The 22657-nt window shown below is 42.0% G+C and overlaps 1 protein-coding gene across 1 annotated transcript in view; it reads right to left on the reverse strand.

The window, feature by feature from the left end:
- The window catches only part of CACNA2D3 (calcium voltage-gated channel auxiliary subunit alpha2delta 3), a 2522256-nt gene that overhangs the window by 2032400 nt on the left and 467199 nt on the right, over window positions 1-22657 (reverse strand). Inside the window, exon 3 of the mRNA XM_078662383.1 lies at window positions 18934-19050. Coding sequence (XP_078518509.1) covers window positions 18934-19050 — 117 coding nt within the window. The remainder of the gene's footprint in view (window positions 1-18933; window positions 19051-22657) is intronic.

Consider the following 22657-nt stretch of genomic DNA (forward strand, 5'->3'; position numbering starts at 1 on the left):
TAGTTGTCAAATGTCAACATTGGAAACTGGTATGGAGACTGCTAATACTTAAAGGTACCCAAATCCTAATTTTCCTTGATTCAAACTTAAATGCTGCAATTGTGGCACTGTCACCATTGTGTCTGGAAAACATTCATCTACAAGAGCATCTTTCTCACTATCCCTTTCTTGTCAAATCTAATGATTACAATTGTATAGCAACTGTTAACTCTAGTGGCCCCAAAACACCATTTAATCCTTACATAACAGTTTGCAGAGGCTTCCAAGTGCAAAAATTAAGAAGCACTTTGCTACCATTGTTTGTCTGATCTTAGCCTACAGGTGGAACACAAGTTTCATTTGTCATACCTACTCTTCGGCGTGGTTCTCCCCTAATTATTTGCTTTCAATCATCCTTTTTTTGCTGGCTTTAGGACGCTGCATATTTTATCACTACTAATCAGTGCTAAAGTACTTCTGCTCTCTCCTTTAAACATAGTAGAATTTGCTTACATCCAATTGACATATTTAATTTACTTGTAGGACTCTAGTAAAGTGATACTACCCGTGTCCAGGTCCTGCAAATTAAATGCTACTCATGGGCCTGCTGCACTCATTGTGCCACCCACTTATTAGCCTTTCAGACAAGTCTCATGCCTGCCTTTGCAGACTGTGCGTGCAGTTTTAAACTGCATTTCGACTAGGCAAAATAAAACTTTTTCCAGACTAAATCTTCCCTTTAATACATATAGTCACCAAAAAGGCAGGCCTCTCCCATAGTATAACATTGGGTTACCTTATAACATTTATTAAGTGATAACTTTTATGTGAGTGCAGGTCAAAATATCGAGTTTGGTACCAACACAATTGTAATTTAAAACTCGCATTAATTCTAAAGTCGAATTTTAAGTCACAATTTTGAAAATGCCATTTGGTGCCTGCAGCATGCATTCTGGCTCATATGACTAGGTGTAGCTGGCATGTAGGCTTTGCCTATTGCTTCCAGACAGTGAGACATCCTGCCAAATAAGGGTTGGTAAGATGGGCCATCTCTGACTTGGCAGGGGTCAGATCTGTCACCTACCACACATTACAAAGCCTCTGTGTCAGCACACTCACAAAGGGTTTGGCAATTGGGGTCAGGACCAGGAGGCAGGAAATTCCTAGCAGCTTTAGGGATGGAAACCTCTAGAAACTTCTACTTGAAATATGGCATCAAGTATAAATATTGGGCCCTCAGACTCAAATCTTTAGTACACATCTGAACCCATAGAAGGCTCAGATGAACTTCTGTGCTGCTCTCCTGCAAGAAGAACTGCTTTTCTGTTGCCCTGCTACTCTGCTGTCCTGCTGCCTGAGTGAGAAGGAACCCAGGGCCCATCAGAGTGACTCCAAGGGCTAGTTGGCTGGCCTCCTGATCAGAGTCTCAGTAACAGAAGAGGCTCCAAATCTCTGGAACCCTTCCCCTTTATTCATGGGTCCTTGAAGTAGAGATCGAGGTACTTTGCCAGCCCAGCTGTAGTGTTCACCGAATCTGGTTGTGAAGTTACGCCATGCCCCGTAAAGCCTCGCTGCACAGCTACAAGCTTCATTTGAACAGACATAGTTCCGCGGCATGCAGATCCTTGCCACACCACTGCCAGGGCTCCATGGAATTGACGTCGAGGGATGCAAATCCTCACCACCCAGCTGCCTGCCTAATTGGAATGCACGCAACTCAATGGAAAGCCTTGCCACACTGAAGTGTGGCTCAGTGGTTAGAGGCGGCAGACCCGGAATCTGAGATCGACCGTGGACCAGGGTTCGATTCCCCGCCTCGGCGGGTCTCGGGCTCATAAATTCCACGGTCTCGACAATTCTTGCTCCGGTGCCTACTCGACTCACGGGGTCACACTCTGCGACTCTGGGCAATAGCTTGCTTAATCTCCACATCGGCCCCTCGCGGCGGGATGCCTGGCTTTCACCTTGTGGATACCCTGCCGTGGTTTCTCACAGGGGAATACCAGGACGGGTTCCCTAAGCAAGCGCGGAGATGCCCCAGGGTAAGTCCTGCGCTATATAAGTTTCATACATGCGCTATATAAGTTTCATACAGCTTCATTGGAACCAACGTAGCACGATACAGCGCAATGCAGGACCTCCTATCGCGGGCCTTGCAGTCTCTTGAAACCAATGTCAAACAACGCAAAGCCTTTCAAAGCAATTCAACATAGTCTGGACACCAGGATTTAAGGTACTTTGTTCAAAGGGCTAATCCCTGTACCCAGTCCGTGTTCCATCGCAGTCAGCCTGTACTTGTGACTTTGTCCCGGTCTGGCGCGACGAGATAACCACAGTTGACGCTTTGTTCTTGAATGCACTATTTCAACCTTTGGTCTCATATCATTTATTATGTGTTACCATTTTGTTCTAACTTGGTGTGTGGTTTAGCTTTTGTTGTATTTCCACTTAATTACTGCTTGAAGTGATGCATATATGCTTTACACATTGCCTCTAAGTTAAGCCTGACTGCTTTTGTGCAAAGCTATCAGAGGGTTAAGCACAGGTTAATTTGAGGTTTGCTTGTGTTTCACCCAGGCAAGAACTGGGGTTGATACTTGAGTAAGGTGTCACCCCCCTCGACCAGTAAGCCCAATTTCCTAAACTATCTCTATTAACTTTGCTAGAAAAACGTGTGTTAGGTACTGAGTTTTACCTAGAACAATGCTATGAAAGGTAACTCTCATTTGAGTAGTATCCTAGTCATCTTTAATTCTCAAGGAACAATTTACTACACTGAGAATGTATAGTTCAGCATGATAATCCTTTCTACACATGATGAGTGGTGCAGTGATGACGTTTAAGTTAACAGGGATACATGAACATTATCTTTGAGAGAATTACAACTTTGCATGACATGACAGAAATGCCATTGTTTGCTAATTAAAGGTTTTTATTCTTAAATATTTGATAAGTATGAAGTGGCATTCCTATTAACTCCCCATTGTTTCTAAATTCATATTTTGTATGTAGATATTCTTATTTATATGTTTTGCTCTCATTCTGAACTTTAATTTCTTCATGCACCTTTTTAATGCTTATCAAAAAAGTAGACCCACCTTGCTCTTTAGAGCTTGCGATGACAATGCTCAATTCTTAATTGCTTATGTATTTTTCTAACTCTCCAAAGATAGTAATCTCTGAAGATTAGGTGTGCCTTTGATGAGTAATGAGCCTTTTTGACCCTCATGGTTCGGCTTTCCATAGAAAAGTTTGAGAAACTATATCTAATAGCATATGAATTTATGTAAGGAATAAGAAATTCATATGCTATTAGATATAATTTATCAAATTGTTTTCTAATTTTAGGTTCTGGTCAAGTCTTTTTGTTGATTACCTTCCATTATCATGACAAAGATTGAGGGGATTGTGTACTTTCTGAGTCACACATTCTTTTGATTTTCTGTGATACTAATATTCCAGTATTGGTTTAACTATTTCTTTAATTGATGAGGAACATTGTTGCTTGCAATTATGATTAGCATTAATTAGAATTACTTCTCCAAGTGTCACTACAGCCAATAGAACCGCAGCATTCAATTGTCATTTTAATTTTTTGATACTTTTATCGATATTGTCTGCCAATTGATTTCTTTGATTGTGTAATATACAGCAGCATGTTCAATAAACTGGAACGGCATGAATGCCTTTATTCAAATTCTGAATATTCTGCAAACGTAATTCCTAAACCATGTGTGATATTGTGTTGTGCTCCCTATTGTAGATAGGTCCTATGATTTACAGTGTAAAATTGATAGTATTTATATTACCTAGTGTTGGACCTAGAGTTGTCAGGTCACCTAGGGTAGCCTGGCCTAGGGTAAGACAGTCAATTACTAGAGGCACATGTGTAAAGGTTGTACACCACCCAGCAGTAACTCAATGCAATTCCACTCAAAAATGACACTACACCGGTAATTATGGAAAAATATGGATTGCTTTATAAAAATAGTTTGGATTTTCTCTTTCTTTTTACACCAATATTTCTCCTTATATTTCTTCTCACTTTGCGTATCAGGTAACACTTACAAATTAATTTCATATTTCTATTGTCAGTTTCATCCAAAGTTCAATTCTACTTCACCCACATTTTCTAACAGAGCTACACAGTTAATGAAAGATGGGAAGGGTTAAAAGGGACCAATCTACACAGTTCCTTCAGTAGAGCATTAGCATTCAAAAGATGTTTTCAGGAACTCTCACAATTGATTCCTTTGATTTTTAACTCCCACCCCACTCCAGGTTAGCTGAAGAAGGAACACATCCTGCTCTGTAATCCTTGCGCAGGTTGATTTCCACTCTGTCCCCAGGAAGGAGCTGTCCTCTCTTAATAGCTCCTAGAAGACATTTTACTGAAGACAGTTTATTCACTGACCCCGTTATCTCGGGCTTTAAGCTCTAGTCAGTTGAAACCCTTTCAAACCGTCACCCTCAAAGGTCTCCACCTCTAGTCACAGGGCAATCTTCTGCTACCACGGAGGGAGCCCACCAGTCTTACACAGCTGGGGCGGTTTAGATCACTCGGCCACGCTACCGGCCGACCGGGTTAACCAGGGACACTCCTCCTCTCACTGACTTCTGCCGTTCCTAGCTGCAGTTCTCAGCCGGCAGGACTACAGGCGTCTCTGGAGACAGGACCCGCTTCCCCAATCACACGACAACTTTTCCCTCCCTTCCTCCACCTTACTTGGGCTGTTCGGCGGAAAGCGAGGGCAAAGTCCTTCCACGCTTGTTCTCCAGTTGATCTTCTCCCGGATAACGGGACCTGCGCACTCGCGCAAGCGGCGAAGGGAGGTCAGACTGGGGTTGCCGGTGAACTAGTCACCCGCGCTGCTCACGTTGAACCCTCCTTGTTGGCGCCACTGCTCATGCGCGGGGAAGTAGTGTCTCCACCTGGCGACGCCTCAGCTGCGCGAGAATCCGGTTCACTTCCTGGCCTGCACAACATCCAGCACTACTCCAACCCCTCACAATGAAGGCACCACGGAGCCTGCGCGAGGTTAAGCGCTCCTTCGCTCATGCGCAACACCTGCTACTGCCTTGGAAGTCACACACCTCTACTTCAGAGGCTCCTCGGACAGCGCAGGGCACCTCAATTCTCTCGGGTCTCCTTCCGGTTAGTCGGTAAGGTGATCTGGCGATAGGGGAAAAAGCTTCCTTCAGTCAGCGACTCATTAAGCAGGAGCTGAAAGGTCCACAGGGCCAATCAGTAACCAACCGATGCCTCCAGACAACCAAGACTTAGCAAGAGGGTTTGGTCAGGGGTGAACGGGGGAACGTCTCCATGAAGAGGCTGCCTACCGCACTGATAAGCTAACTACTCCTTGTGCGTCCACCTCCCCACACCACTGCCTCTCTCCTCAAGCTCAATAGACTGCACAAAATGGCTTCCTGACCTCTGCCCTTATATAGCCTGTCCACCCAGGGTCCAGTAGGGTCTAGAAGGTTCTATGTTAACCTATGGGGCTTTCCAGGGGATGGCAGTTGTGACAGTTGAAAACCACCATCTTGTAGATCTAAGTAAATTCCAGTCACAAAAGGGCACTTTGGCCTGAGGTAAAAGACTATGGGGGCAAAAGAGCATCTATCCCCCAGGTCAACACCATAAAAAATCTAGTGGACACAAAAAGATAAAAAGGGTATGAGGGGCAAAAAGGGGACAAAATAAATAAATAATAGGAGGGGCTACGCAAAAGGCCAGACAGGTCTAACACCTAGCAACTATAAAGTCAAGTTCAGGTCTGGAGTGATTACCCAGATATTTAATTTCCTAATCATATTTCTATAACTTAACATTAAATAATGTCTACATTTCTGCTAAAACATCCAGTATTGGCTTTTACCACACTGTTGACAAATTTGAACACTATTATTGGATCAGATTTAAAGTGGTTTGTTGGTGATTACTTTGCATTTTATTGGGGGTGAATTTACAGCTGTCTATAGACAGTATGATTAGAAACCACAACTTGCAGACTATGGTATGCTGAAGTCTTGCTATGAGAATGTTAGGCACATTTGTGACAATGCTGATTACTGTGGAACTTGTTGGGAAATATCTTTAGAATGTGTGATAATATTTGCCATGTGTGGAAGAGTGTCTTGCTGTTAAGACAGTTCTACATTTCTAAGCCAACTCTTTTAAACTGTTTATAACACCTTCTACTGAGGGTTGTGCTGTGCGCCTCAATGCTTTGTATAAAATGTGTTTATGTTTCCTAACTGGATGCACTTATTTTATCACCCATGAAAGAAGATAAGAATGGTCATGCTTGCTAGGATTCAATTCAATTACTGCAGGTTACACAGAGATTTCAGCAGTCATTGAGTATCTTCCTGGTCTGTTGTACTGGCCTAATGCAAGTATGCCATTGAAGTGCAAGAAGTGCGAGCATTTCTAATGCTAAGGATTTTAGAATACCCTCCTATCTACTCAAGCCATGGACACTTGAATCAGAGCAACTTAATTTGCACTGAAAGTGAAAACCATTGAAAGTTCCCCGTTCCCTAATGCCTCACCCAATTCACACACGTTTTCCTCATAGTTTTCATAAAGCAGATCTGCTGAAGGGACAGTTGCCAATGTCTTAAAAAATATAGGTCTAACAGTGACAGGAAATCCCATCCCATATGCATAACATGTCATTTTAACCCTTCCCCTCTTTCCATAAGTTGACACAGAATTGGAGCAACAAAACATTGAGGGTGGGTGGAAATGGATTTTGTTATATCAGCTACCATAAATGAAGGATAAGAGTAACAGAAATGATTTGATTGCACAAACAGACTAAAATTCGTTTTTTGTGTTATTGAAAGATAATTATTAGATTCTTATATTAGAGCCTATTCTGGTTACTGGACAATAGATAATGATGTTCACAGCCTCCATCACAATAGAAAGACATGATGTATCAGGTCTGTTTAGTTTGTAAAGCCCATGTACAGCATGCACTCCTTTCATGATACATATCCTAGGACTAAAGCAGATTCCATGGCCTTGTACATTGGGCAGAAGGTGGCTATAGCTCCTGTGTTTACTGGAAATGACATTGATCATGCACAACAAACTTGCGAGTAAACAAATGAAAGAACAATGCCTAAAATGGCAACTCAGATGTCATCTTCTTTGGATCAACATTTCATTAGTTAGACTTGCATGTTTTCTAGTCATATCAAGAATTGAAGGCATTATACGAGCATCAGTGTTATCCGCTTTTTGAACAACTGGTGTTCACCAGCTCCACTCACAGTATGAATTCACACATGTCAACACTAAGGGGTCGATTCCGATCCGGGAAAAAAAGCGTCCGTCCGAATCGTATCCGGAGCCCTCTCCCTACGAATCGTACAAGTCCGGCGAATCGCGTTGTACGATACGTATCCCGTCAATCCGTCCGAATCATCGTGAACCGTACGAATTGCAAGGCTGAAACCGTACGACATGGACCCTAACAGTGAACCGTACGATTCGTTAACACACCGTTCGATCCGGACCGGGGTTTGAGGACGTAATTCGTCCGCTCCACGTCAGGTAAGGAAGATTCGTACGGACAACCATACAATCACATACACACCGTACGGTGCGTACACCCCATGTTTGCAGGGGTACGCACCGTACCCCTGCGATCATGGGGTGTACGCACTGTACCCCATGATCGCAGGGTGTACACCCCGTACACCCTGCGATCATGGGGTATGGTGTGTACACCCCATGATCGTGGGGTATGGTGCTTACACCCCATGATCGCAGGGGTACGCACTGTACCCCTGTGATCATGGGGTGTACGCACCGTACCTGGGGGGGGCGTTCCGTACCTGTTTCGAGGAGTACTCTGCTTCTCCAGATGTTTTGGGCTCCCATAAATAAAGCGTTGTACGGTGCATACCCGACACGAATCGTACTTGCTGGGTCGGGAAAACCTGCTTCGAACCGTACAGATGTCGCGTACAGCGGGTTCAGTGGGAGAATCGTACGGAGATTGGAGTTGTACGGTCTTTGAATGATTCGTACGGAGTCCTGCTCCTGGTACGAATCGTACTTCATCGTATGTACGGGGGAGGCTGCAGGGTACGATTCATACGGGAAAAATGCTCCGTACGGCTATTCGGAGTGGTTTTTCCCGAATCGAAATCGACCCCTAAATGTAGAACCTAATTAAGGTTATCACACAGCTATTGCAACTCCTCATATAAGATAATACATGATTAAAAGGACATTTGCATGCCCAGCAATCCATAATTGCATCAAGAACTCACATGAGGACATATATCAGTAGCTACCAAAGCACAGGTGAGCACTAAATATAAACCAGTCCCAGTAAAAGGGAATCTTCTAACATAAACCTCTGGCTGCTAGTAATCCTGTGCTCTGCTATCACAAGGTCACAAGAGCAAAACTGGCTGAGTTGAAATTCAGTATCTCAGATATAAATTCAAACTGACAATGACTGACTAGGAGAACATGACTGTAGATAAATGCCTCTTTTTGCATGATCACCCCCATTTTTTTAGACTGATGTGGCTGGTTTTTTGAATTTGTGCACTGGGAGTCTGCTAACAAGGCCCCAGTGCATGTGCTCTGACCTCAAAAACTTGTTGAAATTCGCTGTACCGCAGATTGGCATATTTTACATACATGTAAGTCCCTAGTATATGGTGCAAAGTGAACCTAGTTAAATAGCGCCAGTGAACTGCAGCACACATTATGGCACCACTTGAGTGACAGCGCAAAACATGACTGCATGCCTGCTACTGTTGCAACGTCAGAGAAGTTTTAATACTGCAAATTCTGACCTGTCAAAATAATTCAATTAAATTCAGCTGTTTTAATATACCGCATGACTACCCAATGGGCCTCCCAGCCCTGACTGCAAACAAACCCACCATGGTGTTGTGATGAGACCAATTACCTCAAGCTACTCTAGAAGAGGTGAGTTTTTAGAAGTTTCCTGGAGCAAACTTCTGACAGATGCCATCTGAGGGAGGTTGGAAGAGCATTCGGAGCCTGGGTATATGAAACGAGAAGAAGGAGCGGCCAATCTTCTCATTCTTTCAATCTTTGGAATGGCTAGGAGTCCCTGATTACATGATCAAAGAGATCTCCGTGGAGAATATTGGGTGAGAAAGTTCCAAATGATAAATGGGCCGTTTCTGTGGATGGCCTGGTGGGCAATGCAGAGAGCCTTTAAGTAAATTCTTTTTTGAACTGGGACACAGTGAAGGGCTGAGAGGGATGTTCTGGCTGATAGGTATTTATTGCAGGCTTCTGGCAACAGTATTCTGTACCACTAGGAGCCTATTGATCATGTATTTCTGGCTTCCTAAGTAAAGGGAGTTACCACAGTCTGAGGATGAGTTTATTAGACTATTTATCACTACCCTTCGTGTGGGGAATGGTAGCATCTGTAGGATCTTAGAATGTCAAACATGAACAAGCCAGTTTTTTGGCCTGTGTCTCCGTCGTGAGCTTGTTGTTTATCCAGACGCCTAGGCTTTTTACTGCTTTGGCTGGTTTTGGATGTTTGTCAAGAGGTTTTGGCCATGACAATTCCAGCCACCTTAGACTGTTGTTGCCTACCACCAACACCATAGTTTTGTCACTGTTAAGCTTCATCCCACTACCAGGCGTCCGGTCTGTATCTTCCCTAAGACAGGAATTCAGCTGAGTGGAAGTTCGGCTGCAATAAGGTGTAAGGGCCATGATGATTTGAGTGTCATCTGCATATGACACTCTGGCAAAACCATGTGAACATACAAGTTCAGCTAGAGGGTGTACATACAGATTAATTAGTGTGTGACTGAGTGAAGAGCCTTGTGGGAATCCACACTGCAAAGGGTTGATCGGTGAGAAGAAAGAGTCCCCTTTTGACAGGCCTAAACCTTCTGTTTAAATATTAATAATTCACCCCTCAGTAAGTCATCTAAATGCCCAGTAAGGCAGGGTGCATGGTATTTAAGATTGGAACATGTAAACCTTTACTGAAAAATATATCCTTACAGTGAAAAACACCCAAAAGCTATTTTCACTCTAGCAAGGTTAGCTGTTCCACAGGAAAGCATTAGGAGATAATATTACAATCAAATAATGTTTTCTCCACATAGGAACAAGCAACAAATGAAATCCTTGGACTTTTTAAAATATTTATCACAAATCCGATTCATTTGTAAAGATGGATTTGTATTAAATATTTCACAAAATATACTTTTTTAAAAGCCACCTTTTGCCTGTCTATAACCTCTTGCATGGACCTATTGCATGGGCTTCAAACTGTAAATTCGGAGCTACTTAGCTCCTTGATTATGTGTGAACTTGTTCCCAGATCTGAGAAAATGGACTTGGGGTGGCGAGGTGGTCAGTTCCTCTGAAGGGAAGACCTTCAGGCAGTGCCCAGCATCCTAATTTTCTTTACAGGGACCTTTTCTTCACAGACATATGTAGCCAACTGCTCGGCATACCCTCTCTTTTGTCATGTTAGCTAGCCAAGTTCAATTTCCAATAAGAGTGGAGCTGCCCTCTGAACTAGCTTTGAGTGACCAAAGAGGACAGTTTGCTCAGTTTCCTGGCCACACCTCCTGAGTGGGAATAGGAGCTGTGCACAGGGGACAAAATGTTCTGCCCTCTTGGCTTTAGACTGAGAGGGGCTATGGGATTGTTTGCAGTAGGGAACATACACACTGCTGCAAAAAGTGAGTAACGTTACACCTGAGATCTTTTTTCCCAATTGGTTGTTGAGGGGGCAGGAGATATCTCCCCGCAAAGGCTAGTGCCAGGCATAAACGGGACCTCCATGGACACCCTGGAGAACAGTACTGGACCTGTAGAACACAGAAGAAAGATTGTACCTGTCATTGAGACCTGTGAGGAGAGCCCTAAGGGCTAGACCTGCTCCTACTTGCACCCAGGACAAGGTAATGGACTCCACGGGTCAGTTGGCTTACCTACTGTTAAGCTACAGGGACACAAAAGCTGCAAGAGGCCCACTTTCCTGAAAGTGCCTAGCTGACCAGTTTCCATTGGATCTGACCTGGACCCTGCTGGTGGCTTCTGTTGGAGTGAGACCTGACTCCCAAGTGCTGTTCCTCAAGTCCTGGAAGCCTTGACTGCAGTCAGATTGTACTCCTCTTGTCTAACTGTAAAACCTGGGACTTAAATACTTTTTCAAGACTTTTTACTTGGTGAAACGACAAAAGACTGGAACCAACCTGCAAATCTGATCTGTTGAGGATGTTTTGCTGGTGGGCCTGACTTTGTCGTAGCTCCTAATGCTAACTGCATAAATCGACATTGAGCCCTCTACGGCTACAACCCACAGCAGTGCCCGGCTGAAGAAATCCAACTTCCATAAAAGAGTAATTCCAAAGGTAGAAATCGTCACCGGGCCTGACACTGAGCAATATCCTATTGATGTTGATGATTTCTTAGACTCTGACTCTGGACTTTCCTGCTCAGAGCTTTTCCTGCTCCTGTCGATGGATTCACAGAGACTTTGTTTGTCTTCAACCTGTTGTTGACGAACCTATCTTCGGATTCAACCTGCAGCTTTGCCCTGCGGATGGCTCTACCTTCTTGTAAATTTTCTAAGTATGAAGGTAACTTTCATATTGGGACCAACCTCCAACTGGAGCTCCATCGCAGTCAACCTCAAAACCATACCCTTTTCCCTATCTACCAGTTGCCCGCTGCAGGTGCTTTAAGTTATTTTTAAAATAAAAATCTTACTTCAGGTTGCCCTTATTGGATTTTTGTTGTTTTGGTGTAATTTTGTTCATTAAAATATTCTCTATTTTATAACTTAATTGGATTTTTACTTTGTTTTGTTTCTAACTTTTTTACTGTTTTGGTACTTTTAAATGCTTTAACCATTTTCTTAAGTAAAGCCTATCCGCTCAGTGCTATAGCTACTTTGGATTGAGCTCAGATTTGAATTACTGAAACCTTTACTGGCCTTAACAAGAATAGTGACAACATTACTTGTGGGGGACTACCACCCACCCCAACTATTAGTTCAATTTCTCACAATGACACACATAAATGCAGGAACTAGCTGAGGATCTTCCTAAACAGTTAATGCACAGAAGTATGGTCACCAGAATATTACATTATTAATCATTGTGTTAGAATTTGAGAAATATGCAGTAATACATCAGACCATATTAAGATAATGACCACATCAATCCCAGCACTCTTGCTTTCTGCTATATTCCATTGATGCCTTGAAACGTCTTGTTAGAAATTGGGATATTGGTTGAGAGGGGTAGAAGCCCTACTCAAGCAACAACCACAATCCTTGTCATTGTGAACCAAAACAAATCACTAAATGAGTATGTCCTTAACCCTCTAGTAGCTTGGCACAAAGCAGTCAAACATAACTAATAGACAATGTGTAAAGTATGTATGCACCACACAAACATTAATAAAGTGAAAATACAACACAAGAAAAATCCCAAGCCAATCTGGAGAATAGGGACATTTTTGATTAAAATAAATGACCCTAAATAAATGAAATCCAATTAGTAGAACGTGACGTATGATTTTTTTTAATCTCTATGCAAAATGGGGCAAAATAATCAATGTGCCAACCATGGGTATCTGGTTATGCGAGACCAGACAAAGTCAAAAGTTAAGGCCAACCACGATTGAGCATGTGTCAGATACACAAGGTGGATCAGGGTCGGTCTCAGCTTACCTTTGGACTTAGAAAACATCTTGAATAAAATTCCAGATGACGGTAATTTCAGCAGGACAGGGAGAACTTGTCGTCGCTGGGGAGACACTAGGTGAAGTCTCTGCGAAGCCGTTGACCATGGCAGGAAACAGATCAGAGCAGGAAAAGCTTGATTTCCAGGCCAAATAGTACATTTTTGTCTATGTAGAGGTGGTCGCCATTGAGCTTAGTGAAATACTTTCCTTTGGACTTTTTGGAAGTCAAAACTTTCCAGCAGGACAAAACTGTAGCCTTTACCCAAAGAGGGCTCCATGAGGTCAGATGCAGTCACTGAGAGGTCCTGCTGAACAGGATATTCTGCTGTGGAGAAGAATGTAGCGGGAGGTACTATGAAGTCAGATGATCAGTGATGCACCTTGGCCGGATAGACTGGCTGGTAGGTCCTGGTCTTCTGCCAATTCTCATTGAATATTTTGGTGACCATTTTTATAAGTCCCATGTTTTATGGTTAGGCTGGAGAAGCACCTATAATACCACTTACAAGTGCCCAGTACCAGGGGTGCACCACTTGGGGGGGATAGGACTCACTCCAGCAGAGGCCAAGTACAGTGTTCAGTGCCTCAGGGGCTTGTTAAGCTCCAGTAGCTCACATAGGAGGCCAGCTAGCTAGCCCTTAGAGTTCTTTTTGGTAGTCCTGGGTTTCCGGAGATGGCACAGTCTTCCTTCAAGCAGCAAGGCAGTGAATTTAGCAGCAGAACCGTCCTCTGATGGCAGCAGGGCAGTCTTCTGGGGGTCAATAGAGTCCTTCTGAAGTCTTCTACAGGTCCAAGGGTGTACTGAAAAGGTGTTTGGAGAGTCCAATATTTAAACCTGGTGCCAGCCATTGAAATGAGGGATTTCCAATCCTACCCCCAACTCTGGTTCTGGAAATCTCTTTCTTTCCACTGCCAAGGCTCCAAGAAGTCTGGGGTGACAAAAGCCTGATGTGAGTGCCCTTTAGTGTGTGGTGGAGGGAAGCACATCGAAGTGTAAGTGGGGTAGGGACAGCTCCATCCCCGGCTTTCCTGGCAGGATGGCCCATCCTGCAAACACTTAATCCCCTTTTGTCTCATCGTCTCGGAAGAATACACAGCAGGGTCATTCACAGTCATGTGGCAGAGGACATTAGCAGAATGAACAAATAGCTATGACAAGAACATGCCAACCTTCTAAAAGAAGCACTTTCTGAATTGTGACTTAAAATCCGACTTTACCATTAAAAATGATTTTGCATTTCAATTCACTTGAGTCTAAACATTACATGTGTGCTTGCCCCCAATCAAAAGGTAGTACTTATTTGATGGAATAAGGCAACGCAATGTAAGTTTATGATAGAGATAGGCCTTACAGTAGTGAAAAACTAATTTAGGAGTTTTCACTACCAGGGCATGTAAAACTTAAAGAAATGATGTCCAACTTTTCAAATACAATGCACCCTCCATATGGGCTTTTAGGGGCAACCTTAGGGGTGACACAATGCATTAAAAAGGAGAATGTATTTTATCCTATCTAAATGGCAGTTTAGAACTGCACTACAGGTTTTTCAGGCCTACCAGTAGCTTTTTAGTTACTGGTCCTGGGTGCATGTAGTACTAGATCAATGGACCCATGAGTAAATTAAATGTGCCTATCAGGTGTAGGTCAATTTTACCATGTTTAAGGAGGACAGCAAAAGTACTTTAGCACTGGTTAGCAGTGGAAAAGTGAACATTTTACCAATGCTAACATTAACGAAGTCTAAAACGGAAGGGGTGAAGGCAAAATGTTTGGGGGTGGCCCTGCAGAGAAGACCAGGTCCAACACTTCCACTTCTCATCCTTGTAGAGAAAAGGCAGAGTGTTCCAGCACGCTCACTTTGTATAATTGTTCTCAATTACAAGGAAATTCAGTTCTCCAAATGAGTTTATTTAACCATTTTCACATAAAAATGAACATGTGAATTTAGCAAACCCATATTAACTAGTCCGATAGAGGTATCATTTACATGATTGCTAGCCTAACGTTTATAATAATCTATTAAAGATGGCTGTGATTACTTTTAGATCTCCCTCAGGGCAGCTAATTATATTTCTCAAAAGCTATAGTGTGTATGATTGTGAGAGGCCTTTTGGGAGAAAGGAGTTCATAATTAAATCAAATGTCAGAATATTGTGAAGTTGAATGCTAAACATAAGTGACAACTATCTAATATAAAGGGAAATATGAAAGAAACAAACAATACTGAAATAAAGGGCAACAACATTTTATCAGATTTTTCATTTTAAAATAGCAAATGACTGGGGGGCGTGGCTTGACCCCCGAGGATCATGGCGGCGCTCGAGTGAGACTCCTAATTCAACATTTGAATACTGCTAACGCGGGGATTCCTGATGCAGAACATTTCCTGACCAGAATGATGCCTTCAGCTACCACTTTCTTGGCTTGGGAAGCATAATTTGTAAGAAGCTACCTCCGGCTCGCTGCGGCGCGTAATACTGCCGCCATTTTGTGTGTGAAGTTTCTTCAGAAATACTGCTGACTCATTACGTCATCCTTGACTGCAGTGAAATGCGCTCTTCAAGTAATTCAGTTTTGGAGCAACTTTAAACTTACATGCGCTGCCACAATTAACTGTCTGTCTGACTGCTTGTATACTTGCCCCCATGGTTATGTTTCCCCTCAACTTTCTCTTCTGCTGAGGGAAGTAAAGTGAATGGCCACCATTTTAGCTCAGTCTAATTATTGATGCCTGGTCTTCAATTGTCTTTACATTCTGCGCTTACCAGCTTGATGCGGTTAGGAGGCCAGTTTAATGCATGACAAATTTTTACATTGATTGTGAGAGACTCTGGAGATTCTTTTTTACATGGACGGTGCACAACTCTAATGCATCCATCTTTTATAGGAGGGCTTCTGGTCATTAGCCTTTTTTTATACTGTCTCATGAGGAAAAATCAACTTTCTGGAGACCCACTATTTACATGCCCTTTAACTTGGTTAAGTTTTCTTACTCAATAAATCTTACAAGCATGTTGACCCTCTTTATTTTCCAATGAACATATCCTGTCGATTTCTTATGGCTTTGAAACATTCTCAATAACGTATGCATTTTCCTCCTCATTGTCTTACATGGGCAGATTTAAAAAACTTGGTCCTCCTGCCTTGCGCTCCACCCAATCTTTTATCAAGAATTCCAGTGTCTTCACAAAATTTTCTAAAATGGAAGACTCTCTGCTATCTTTACCGAAGGGGCCTGTGTCATCAAATTCTACTCCTCTTGTGGCAGGGAAGGCCACTACAAAAGGCTTGAAAAAGGATCCGCCCTCTCCACCCAAACCTTCCTCCCCTTTTTCATTAGAGCTGTTGTTGTAGGAGATACGCGCCCTCTGACCTTTTATGGAGGAAACAAACACCAAGTTGCAGTTTCCTACTGATAATTGGTCTCAGATAGATGAAAGGCTCACAGCAGTCGAACATAGCATGTCTTCTTTTGGACTCACTGACACCAAAGTTAAAGCTCTCCAATTCAAGGTTTCCACTCTTCAAAAACAGGTTGAAGACCTTGAAATCCGAAATAGAAAAAACAACCCATGTATTTATGGCCTACCAGAAGGAACTGAGGGCTCTGATCCTCCCCTCTTCTTTAAATCCTTTCTTCCTATGCAACTACATTTGCCAGAAGACACTAAGCTCAATATCTAACGTGCTCACAGGCTTGATCGTCAACTATCTGGCTTATCGAACTCACGTAGACCGAGAGGAGTCATACTGTATTTCCTTGAATACACAGACTTACTAAAGGTTCTTGCTGCTGTCAAGTCAAACCAGCGTGTCATATGGTGTGGCTCAACATTATTCTTCTCACAAGACTACGCTAAAGCCACAGCAAACAGGTGCAAAGGATTTCTTATCATGAGACATGATCTACAATCTTTAGGAGCCGGGTAGAGACTTTTTCATCCTTGGCCTTACCTTTTCCAAGCACTTAAGTGGTTTGGCTTTGGTCCTAAAATTATTTCTTTAATATCCGTCTTATACTCTAATCCACGAGCAGCAGTGTGTGCAAATGGTGGTACATCCTCTTACTTTAATTTAGGCAAAGGTGTCCAACAAGGTTGTCCTTTGTCCCTGTTCCTTTTCAACTTAGACCTAGAACATTTATTATCAAAAATTTGCCAAAATAAAGATATTCATGGATTTGACTTTAAATATACTCAAATTAAATTAGCGGCTTACGCTATGATGCATTTCTATTTATTTCACAACCTCAGACTTCCCTCTCCGCATTCCTAATAGAAGTTGATTCCTTTGCAGCTGTCTCCGGATATAAATTAAATAAAGATAAATGCAAAATCTTACCTTTAACAAAATACACTTTCAAAGATGATTTCAGTATCTCACCCTTCACATGGAGCCCTCAACATATTAAGTACTTAGGTTTACAGTTCACCCCTTCTATCTCAGGTACAATTTTGCTTTGTATGGGAAGTTGTATATAAAGAATTTCCTCTTTGGTCACCCGATGGTATCCTTTATACCTATCTTGGTGATACCATAAAAATGATGTTGTCCTCTATCATTCTCTATCCAATTTCAAATGTTCCAGTATCTATTCCTTTGAAATGTTTTGAGAAAATCAACTCTATAGTGTCCTCTTTTCTTAGGAATAATAAAAAGACACGTATGTCTTTATCAAAATTGACCCGTCCAAAGTCAAAAGGAGGTGGTAATTTCCCAGATTTCCCTACATATCAAAAATAATTTTTACTTCATCAGGCTTCAAGATGGCTCTCCGAGTCTCTCGTAGATTGTGGGCTGAGCTTGAACGATCCTTTATCTCTCATTTCTCATTTCATGAATATTTGTCTTTCACTCGTAAACCACAGTCTCTATCTACTCCGATACTTAAACACACATCAAACATTTTGAGGCCTAATTCTACGTCAGATCCCATGAATTGGTTTGCTTTCTCAGGCTCCATAATATGGCATAATAACATGATATTGATACGTGACAGACCTTTATATTGGAAATCCTGGAGGCAGAGAGGCTTAATCTGGATACATCAATTGTATATACAAAATGAGTTCACGTTTTTTCCACAAGCCAGAAGAATTTTTGGCCTGCCTTCCTCTTTCCAACCTAAATATCCCCTTCTGAAACAAGCCATTTAAAAAAGCTCATGCTCAATACATACTCCCAAACCCTCCAACTGATCCGGCCTCCTCTCCAGTTACCAAGCTTCATGTTCTTCTATGCATTAACACCAAAGCCTCTGATATTTACAATTATTTACATACTTCATGTAACACACGAGAAAAAACTAAGGTAGAGCTCTCTTGGGAAAAAGATTTAGAGGTTTGTTGATCCACGGCAGTATGGAACAAAATATGGACTAAAATTAGGAAATCCTCTAGAGCAGCGAACACCACACATACACTTTTCTTTATTTACAATAGACTTTTGTTATACCTGATTACCTTAAATGCACGACAGGCTGAGCTGTCGGATGCCTGTTGGACATGTTCCGCTCCTCATGCAGATTTGCAGTACTTACTTTTTACATACCCGTCTGTTCATGATTTTTGGAAAAGCATATGGTCTCAAATTAATTAAATTTTTGATTCTACATGCCCTTATTCTACTTCCCATGTGTTTTTGGGAAGCTTATTCCCTATTTCGGCAGATTGTGTGTCTAACACAAAGATAGTACACTTATTATTAGCAGTTGCTTTTCAACCAATAACTAAAAATTGGAAAGATTTTACCAAATTATCCTATCAAGCATGGTGGGACACTGTTTGTTATAACCATAGATTGTATACAACTTTTGTATAGCCTATTTACATGGCAATGAAGCTCACATTTATGGTTACCTATCACATTGTTCATTGATGCTAGTGCTAGACGCTGCTTCTCCCTGACTCCAATGCAACAAGAAATCTCTAAACCTCCTTGACTCTCCTCATGGTGATAATATATTAATTGGTAATTCTGCATTTTGTATTAAGATTGTTACATAAATTCTACCTTTCTTTTATTGGCACCCATCAATTTGCATACCCCTGGCAATTTCTCAAGATATGTTAAACTGACATGCATCTAATTACTTTGTTTTCTTAGTTCTAATTTGACTCATGTGATTACTTGATGTTTCATTGTACTTTGTTTTCTCACTTTGAATTCTTTCAATAAAACGTCTATTTGAACTATATAACAGAAAATGACTTACCCTGACCGCTTCTGCTTTCTTATGAAACATTTCCTCCATGTCTTTTGCTAATTTTTTCACAAGCTGAAGTCCATCTATTTCTTCTATTGTGACCTCCTTCTCATGTTCTTTGTATTTCTGGTAAGGAATAAGCACACATTAGCATTGACTTACTTTTGACCGTATTACAATATGTTTTGCAGCCTCCTGAACATAAATCTAATGATAAAGATAGATTACCAATATATTATATATGTGAGGCCGTTACATGTGTGTCAGTTTAGTAGCTGTTGTAGTACATGAGAGATAGTACCCCAAGAATACATAATGAAGATATTGTAAGTCACCTATTAGTTCCATGGATATAGAGAAGTAGCAAACCACCTAGCCGAGAGTCTTCATATGATTGAAGCCCCTGGCTGAGTGTCTCTACAATTTGAAATAACTCTGAGGTGACTGACAACATGATAGATGGCACCTCAGTGACTGAAGAGGCAAAGGAAAGCATCCAAATGCAATTTACCAACTTCTATTCAGCATACCTATTAACTGCAGAAGGAAAAACACAGTCATTATGATATCTATTATATACCGCAAATCATTTGGGAAACTGCATTGGTTATAAAAATAGATGCTGTGAAAACTTCAGCTATTTCTGACATCAAAGCATATGCCTCGAACAGAAATGAGTGACCGGACCCTACAATGGAATTACATAGACGAATGTATTCTAAAACATATCGAGATGTTATGTGTGAAACTATTCATCTTTGAAGTGGGCACAGTTTACCCATGTGAGCATACAACATTTTTAGTTTCCATGTTGCACAGATTTGGAATATCAAGTGAGCAGAATTTGGCATGGAAAGCTTTGTAGTCTTAAACTTATATCTTGTCTTAACCAAAACATACATTAGGTAACATTGTGATACTGTGCAGCATAAGACATGATGATTTTAAAATAGCACTACTACCCAATATTCAATATAACCTTACATATCTACATGTATTGCATACTATTTCCTCTTCTTACATGCATTCTTTTTGGCGCATTGTTAAGCAGGCACATGTGCTTTGAGACCGTATACATAAACACATCCTCTCCTCCTCTCATCGCCTCTCATCTTGTTATCCTGTTCCTCTGCCGCTATGTCCTGGTTGATCTCTTTTCCTCTGCTCATCAATCCGTATATCTATCTGTCCATATCCCCATTCAACTCTTTCCCCTTTTATTCTTGATTCCTTTTCCCTTTGATCTTGTTTACGGTCTCTTGTATAGCCATCCACTCTTACTGGCACCTTGCTTCCTATATCAATGTACCCCTGTCTACATGTGCCACTCTTTTCATACCTTACTATGCCCATATCCCTATGTCATCCTGTCATTTCTTATGTGTATGGATCACCATACACTCCCACATCATGTCCTCATGCCTCGGTAACCCTGTCCCTGTGTTCACCTATCCTCATTTACTCCTGCCTTCCTTTAATATGTTGTCTGGTATCCTCTGTCTCTATATGCACCTGTCTCAATTTCTTCTTGACCCCCTTCTCCTCACCCTTGTCATCTTCATGCATATTTGCCCCCATATTTTGTTGATTGATCACCCTTTCATCTTCTTCTACTTCTCCTTATGTCCATTCAGTCTTGACCCCTGGTTCCCTTCTATTATTTAAATCGTATCTTCATTTCCTTAGCTACCCCGTCCCACTTTCCTCTTTAGACCCTGACCCTATCCTCATTTCTCCTTTCATTTCTTATATGTCCCCTATCCAATGTTCCAATATCTCTATTTATCCACCTCACGGCCCCGGTACTTGAGTAGAAATGTTACATTCTTCCTATCTATGAGCCACATCATGTGTGTCTCTGTCACGATTTACTCTTTTTCCAAGTTCATCTGTCCCTGACTATCCTAGAAGGATGCCCCGACATTCCTTATATATGAGACACTCCCAGCATTTCTGGATAAAGAATTGACAGTCCAATGCTCCAACAACAATCAGTCCTATTTCCCACTATTCAGCACCTGCCTTGAAGACTAATGTTGTGAAGCAACCAATATCTGACAGTTGATTAACTATAAAATACCCAATTCAAATGATTAGATGAGAATTTTCTTTGTCTTCTTTCTAGGAAGAGTGGTGGAAGAAGCTTAGAACAATCCTTGTCTATGAAGGAAAGTCTACAATAAGCATTGGCAATATCAATAGGTCTGACTTCTAGCTGAAAGTGCCTCTTAAGTCACTGTTGGGTTTAAGCACTCAAAAAGTCATCATGCATGCACTATTTCATGCATTGTTGCACTGCTGCAATCATTCATCAACCCATTGACTTTTTTTTGCGTTCACCCACTTACACAATAACAACAAAAATATAGGGCGTCATTTTGATGTCAGTGGGACTGCCACTGACAGCCGTGGGTGGTGCTCCCACCAACATCTAGGCTATCGGTCTGATCGCCGCATTATGATGCAAACGATTGGACTGCAGAAGTCTGGGGGACAGACGGCCACCTCTGACAGACTCAAGGAGCCTGTCAGGGTAGCAGTCGGACCCTAATCCCTACAATGGAGCCAGTGCCTGGTACACAGTGCATGGATGTTTGAAAAGTGCCTGTTTGTACTGCGGCTTGTGCTGAGGCCCTTTTCCTGGCCCGCAGTACAAAAAGGTACATTTCAACCCCTGTGCTGGTGGTCCTAACCTAATCGGACAGGTGGCACCGCCGACTCTTTGTCAGACGGACACATGCCCACGGTGATGGCATCTGACCGACGAGTGGCATCGTAATGAGAGCCATACTTTACAAAAATATTGATTTCCTATCCTTATAATGGTAATTACCAAAATATTGAAAACAATATAATTTCACACTAATAACATTAAAGACATATAATAATATCAACTTATATTTATGTTCACCCACGTACACAACATTAACAATTAGGGCCTCCTTTTGATGTTGGTGGGATCACTACTGACAGGCCATCAGTGGTGGACCCACCGACATTGTTATTGTTATTGTTAATTCCGGTTTCTATAGCGCCAACTCACCGGCAGGTCTCAAGGCGCTTATGACCGAAATGACAACAATTACACGATTGTCAGAAACAAAAGAACAACATCATGTTTAGACCAGGCACAACATATCCCTGAACAAAAAGGTTTTTAAAGTTTTTCTGAAACGGAGGAGATTACCCTCTTTACGGAGGGTTTCAGGTAATTTGTTCCAGATTTTTGGAATCAGGACAGAGAAAGATCTCCCACCTTTTGTGGCCAGCTTAAACCGAGGACATACCAACAGCTGTGCATCTGAGGACCTCAGTCTCCGTTCCGGGTTATATAGCTCCAACCGTTCTTTTATGTACAAAGGTGCTTGCCCATAAATTGCCTTATGGGCAATACACAGACTTTTGAAGACAGACCTTTGTCCAATGGGCAGCCAATGGAGGCTCTGCAACAGTGGAGAGGCATGAGATCGTCTTGGAAGTTTAAAAACAAGGCGTGCAGCATCGTTTAAAACCACCTGCAGTCTACTGATCAGAGTTTTTGGAAGGCCTAAGTAAAGGGCATTGCCGTAATCCAGCCTTGAGATTATTGTGGCAGAGACTACGGTACGAAGCATAGACTGGGATAAAAGAGGGACTAACTTACGCAATTGTCTAATTAGACCATTGCAAGTGCCTACTACAGTGGAGATCTGGCTGCACATTGAAAGTTCGCTGTCAATTTTAATACCCAAAC

Source organism: Lissotriton helveticus, chromosome 9 (genome assembly GCF_964261635.1).
Source record: "Lissotriton helveticus chromosome 9, aLisHel1.1, whole genome shotgun sequence".
NCBI lineage: Eukaryota > Metazoa > Chordata > Amphibia > Caudata > Salamandridae > Lissotriton > Lissotriton helveticus.